We start from the raw sequence: 5706 nt of genomic DNA, 5'->3' as shown, positions 1-5706 counted from the left end.
TTGTCAGCAGGTTACAGCTGAATATATATAATGATTGTATCTAGGGAGAAAAGAGATGCTGCTTCTTGTCAGCTGGTTACAGCTGAATATGGACAATGTGCTGCTGCGTAAGTATAGAATAAAATTAAATATTTGTTAATCCAAAATATTTGTTTATAAATTTATTATTGATATCTAAGCTAAAAATGGTCTAAAATAAGTATTTTCAAGTATTGTCTTCAATCCTATCTATTTTTTGTGCACGCTAGTAGCATTTGAATATAATCCAATTATGAATCCCTGACGACCGAAATATGTTTTCCAGCAACAAAAGCAAAATCATGATTTTTTTCCATAAACCACAAATATATTCATTTGCTCAATATTTTTTCTTTCGTAATAATTCTTCAGGCTTTCGACTATATAAGACTGTTGATGATAATTTTTCGTTTTTAACAAAAGCTTTTTAATTTGATTCATTAGATAAGTTTTTGAATAAACTGGAAAATCCTGTTTTGTTACCAGCAATATTTGGTCGGTATACGGGTACCCTATCACGATGTTATTCTATATTAGACCAAAATATCCAATCAGGATATGGTATAAAACCAGTTTTGTATGCTGCAGGTCCGCCCAGGCCGTGTCCAGTAAGATGACCGATGCTAACACCAAACCGGATTTTATTGCTCGAAGCGCCTGTAACTGGCTCACTCAGTTGGATGTAAGTACTAATTATATACATACATATATGTCAGGGGCGTATTCAAGATTTTGTCTAGTGGGGGGTTTAAACATTTTGCCCGAAAAGCAAAATTTTTTTGGGGTTAACCCCCCCCCCCTGGAACAAGGTACCCTTTATCCGAGCCAAAAATATTGAAGAAAAGGCTTTTTTTTTAATCTGGAAAAGTGTCGAATTATGACAATTTTCTTCTTGTTTTCCTGTTCCATAAATGTGCAAGTCATTGTTATGGTGAACCAAGCTTGAAAAAAAATCAATTTTTAGACCGGTAAAGTTGAGTATTTGTACGATTTTTACACGGACAACAGTTTAAAGGGTATCGTTGCAAATCGAGCTTGCCACTACAATCAAAGAGGAGAATATCAGATTTACAATGGTATACCCTTACAATCTTGCTGTGTTCGTCGAGTACATAGGTACAGGGTGTCCCACGAAACATGACAGTTAGTAAATAGTTTTTAATGTCTTCTTACATACACTGTCTTAGATATTAAAGGCTGTTTGCAGTTTATTTCGTTTAAAAAAATCTTTTACTCCACTATATTTTACTTTGAAGTTAATTTTACTACTGCAATATATGAATCCTAGTCCTATATAATATTTTTATTATCATCTTTGGTATCAAACAACTTAACAAATTATGGCAGAAGACATTCTAAACTATTTACCAACTGTCATGTTTTGTGGGACACCCTGTATGTGTGTAAACGTATTTATAAATTTGATCTAAATTCCTTTGTATGATCAGCTAAAAATTCCTATGTGCACTGCGTACAGCCTGAACTCAACGCAGCGCACAGCGTAATTTCCAGCTGCATAAGCGGATGTACTCGACGAACATAAACAGGGTTTAAGGGTACCGTTGTAAATCAGACATATAGTGTCACTTGAAATTATGCATACAGTTCTTTTATCCCTAAATATTTAGGATTGCTCTGCCCGTCTCACCTTAGACTGCTTCACCAAGTCCCAGATCATGACAATGAGGGATAAACAGATTGAACAGATGCTCCGACAGTTCGGGAATATTCCAGGATGGGACGATTCTAAATGCCCCGTCGTCAAGTAATTTTTACTTCTTATAAGACAGCATGAGAATAGACTGTTAAAAGTCGTCTTCGATCATTGATTTTTTATATAAAGCTCGAGCGATAAAACATATGTTTTATATATGTTATATACTGTACAGGGTTCTCCTCAAAGGATGGGAATTAAGATAAGACAGTACATTATTAATTTAATGTTTCTCTAAATGATAAAAAGCTCTTTGCTTCTATCCAGGGTGTACCAATAAACATGGGAATTCAGTGACGATTTGGATATCCTTATTAGACCAAATTTGCTGATTATTTAGGTAACCCGTGGGTTGACATAGACTAAAAAATTCGAAGTTTTTCGAAATTCCACAGGGTACCAATGTGCAGGCAAACGGCGGGTGAAACTATGGCTAAAAATAATAAAATAAACCTGGACAACACCTGGTTCCCAAAATAGTTCTTACATGGTTCATAGTTCTTACATGGTTCATAGTTCTTACATGGTTCATAGTTCTTACATGGTTCATAGTTCTTACATGGTTCATGTTCTTACATGGTTCATAGTTCTTACATGGTTCATGTTCTTACATGGTTCAAGTTCTTACATTGTTCATAGTTCTTACACGGTTCATGTTCTTACATGGTTCATAGTTCTTACATGGTTCATAGTTCTTATATGGTTCATAGTTCTTACATGGTTCATAGTTCTTACATGGTTCATGTTCTTACATGGTTCATGTTCTTACATGGTTTTCATGTTCTTACATGGTTCATAGTTCTTACATGGTTCATAGTTCTTACATGGTTCATAGTTCTTACATGGTTCATAGTTCTTACATGGTTCATAGTTCTTACATGGTTCATGTTCTTACATGGTTCATGTTCTTACATGGTTCATAGTTCATACATGGTTCATAGTTCTTACATGGTTCATAGTTCTTACATGGTTCGTAGTTCTTACATGGTTCGTAGTTCTTACATGGTTCATGTTCTTACATGGTTCATAGTTCTTACATGGTTCATGTTCTTACATGGTTCATAGTTGTTACATGGTTCATGTTCTTACATGGTTCATGTTCTTACATGGTTCATGTTCTTACATACATATGGTTCATAGTTCTTACATGGTTCATGTTCTTACATGGTTCATAGTTCTTACATGGTTCATGTTCTTACATGGTTCATGTTCTTACATGGTTCATAGTTCTTACATGGTTCATAGTTCTTACATGGTTCTGGTTCGTAGTTTTAGGCTAATTATTAATAGGTTCCAAAAAGTTAAGAAAAGGTTGAGGAGATTAAGAACCTTCAAATAAAGAAGATTTTATATCTTCATCACTGTTAATTCCCATTTTTACTTGGAAGCATCGTTAATGCCATTTATGTATTTTTAAAATTAAAACGTTATTTGACGAATACAATTATTGATTTGTTTAGGGAGTATCAGATGAGAAGTGGTGCAGAGACAACCTTTATCTCTTTTTCTCTTTTCTTTGCTGTCCTCATTCTTCTTAATCAGCTTTAAACTCCTCTATTCAGTTTTATGTGTTTAAACATGTTTGTCTGTATATATATATATATATATACCACTATTCTCCCATTGTTTAGCTTTTTCTTTGCTTAATCTCTCTTTTTTTTTTGAGACAAAACAGAAATTTTTCTCTAACTCTTTAATTTTTTTGACCGATAATTTTTTCAATGAGCTTTTTTAAATAGTTTGTTCTGCATTTAACGAAAGTTGGCTTTATCCCTATCATTATTTAGGGGAAATAAGTAATTTTTTTTCAAAATTCAAAATTGAAATTATGATTTTGCATATATTTGATTACGGAGGTTTACGGAAAGCAGTGGAATTTATAAATATTTATGAAATTTTTAAAAACGTCAGTTCTGACAACTATATATTTTAGCGACATTTATCACTGTAAATAGAAAAATATCACATTTTAATGTTGTAGGTATTTACTTCCAACATTTTTAATCAATGTTTTTAACGGTAACTTTTTATTATGTTTAAACAGATGTATTTAAAACATTTGATATTTTGATTAACAAGTAATAAAAATAATATTTTATGATATATTAAAGAATGTAATTGCTAACGTCAATATAATTATTATTTTGGTAAACCAATAATTATGGGACAGTGGTCAGCGTTTATATCAATACGACGAAGACAACTTTTATATTTTATTTAAGTTTTAATTTCTAACAAGTTTTTTCCAAATTAAACGTTTAAAAATAAACCAAGAGAAGATGTTAATTGCCAACTTCCACCTAGATACATATGTTTAAAGGGATTGTTCACCTAGATAAATATGTTTAAAGGGATTGTTCACCTAGATGAATATGTTTAAAGGGATTGTTCACCTAGATATATATGTTTAAAGGGATTGTTCCCCTAGATAAATATGTTTAAAGGGATTGTTTACCTAGATAAATATTTTTAAAGGGATTGTTCACCTAGATAAATATGTTTAAAGGGATTGTTCACCTAGATAAATATGTTTAAAGGGATTGTTCACCTAGATAAATATGTTTAAAGGGAAATATGTTTAATGCCCATGGTAGAATTTTTTATTTTTATTGTGAAGGAAAAAAATGCTATATTTTTTTTAACCTGTTTTACTCCCCATGCACCCATGGTATCCCTCAAAAACTGTCAGCCCATTCGGTCCAGCCGTTTGGCCGGCTATAGCTATACATATAAATATATATGAGCAAAGAGCTTTATTATATAGATTTATAATACTTTAGAAGCAATTTCTTCCTATTTTAGATAAATTCTTATATAATCGTTGCAATTTTTATCCTATATTATATAAATTGTTACATATATTGTTACATATTAGCATTGTACAACTATAGTTTGTATCTATCTATCTACACTGCTCTGGTAAAGCGTAACCGTAGTGTGACTATGGTTCTACCTATGGTAGAGCGTCTAAGAAATTGCCCACTAGTCATGCCCTAACTTGTGGCCAGAAACGAAGAAAAGGGGCAATAACAGTGCCTTTCAGCAGATCCTAGAGCATGAAATATGTGTAGTCCAGAGTAGGAAGTTATCCTAGAAATAGGGAGGAGGCGGAGAGATTACAAGGTGTCAAAGCAAGAGGTCGTGGACGAGAACGTGGGAGAGGTCGTCCAGGCCCCCCCCCTACGCGTTCCACCCCTGAGGGGGGGTACGAAGGGGGGGCTTATTTTATATTACATCTGAATGCATTTTCCTTCCTCAGGAAATCTACATTCTACACATTACATTGCATTGCACTTACCCAAACTAAAAGATTAAGAAAAAAAATTCTATTCTGTTTCACAACAATACCCTTCAAAGCTTTGTTTGTTACGTATTTTCAGCAGTTTCTTCCTTTTTTGGATAAATTATTACATAGATCAATTTCTTTCTGTTTAAGATACAATTGTCACATTTTAGTTAATTTCTTCCTATTTTAGATAAACTGTTATATATTTGCAGCAAAGGAAGTGAGTTTTTTCCACAAATTCTGATGTTCTAATCCTAATATCTTTGCCATACAATGCCGTAGACCTTATATATTTCTAACTATAAATTTTGTTAGATCAAATAATCTAAGTTTGAAATGTCATAGGTATGGACTGTCAGGTTGTACAGATATAGGGATTAGAAAATTCGAGTTTGTTGCAAAGACTCAACTCCTTTATATATATTTCACATATCTTTTATAAACTTCATATTCCTATCTCTATATCGTTATTACTATTTCATAATCTAATTCTAAATCAACTGTTTTATGATAAAATACAACATTTTCAGATCTATCTTTTTAAATTCTGAATTTTTAAACTATTGCGTTTTTATTCCGACTAAGAACTCCAAGATGCATGTTTTCACCTTAAAGACCTAGAATTATATATTTTGCAGAAAATCTCTGTCCAGTCTGCAAAATTGCAGGAGTGCCCCCCCCCCTCTAA

General features: G+C 32.6%; 1 protein-coding gene across 1 annotated transcript; it reads left to right on the top strand.

Moving 5' to 3' along the window:
* LOC111706430 (uncharacterized) lies at positions 1-3884 on the top strand. The gene is made up of 4 exons (XM_023479309.1): positions 1-107; positions 607-700; positions 1647-1783; positions 3193-3884. Exons 1-4 carry the CDS (start codon positions 31-33, stop codon positions 3278-3280), a joined length of 396 nt encoding a protein of 131 aa, XP_023335077.1. The 5' UTR covers positions 1-30; the 3' UTR covers positions 3281-3884.
* The last annotated feature ends 1822 nt before the right edge of the window (positions 3885-5706 follow it).

The sequence above is a fragment of the Eurytemora carolleeae genome, unplaced genomic scaffold, assembly GCF_000591075.1.
Source record: "Eurytemora carolleeae unplaced genomic scaffold, Eaff_2.0 scaffold438, whole genome shotgun sequence".
NCBI lineage: Eukaryota > Metazoa > Arthropoda > Copepoda > Calanoida > Temoridae > Eurytemora > Eurytemora carolleeae.
This window is presented reverse-complemented; position numbering and strand designations above follow the sequence as displayed.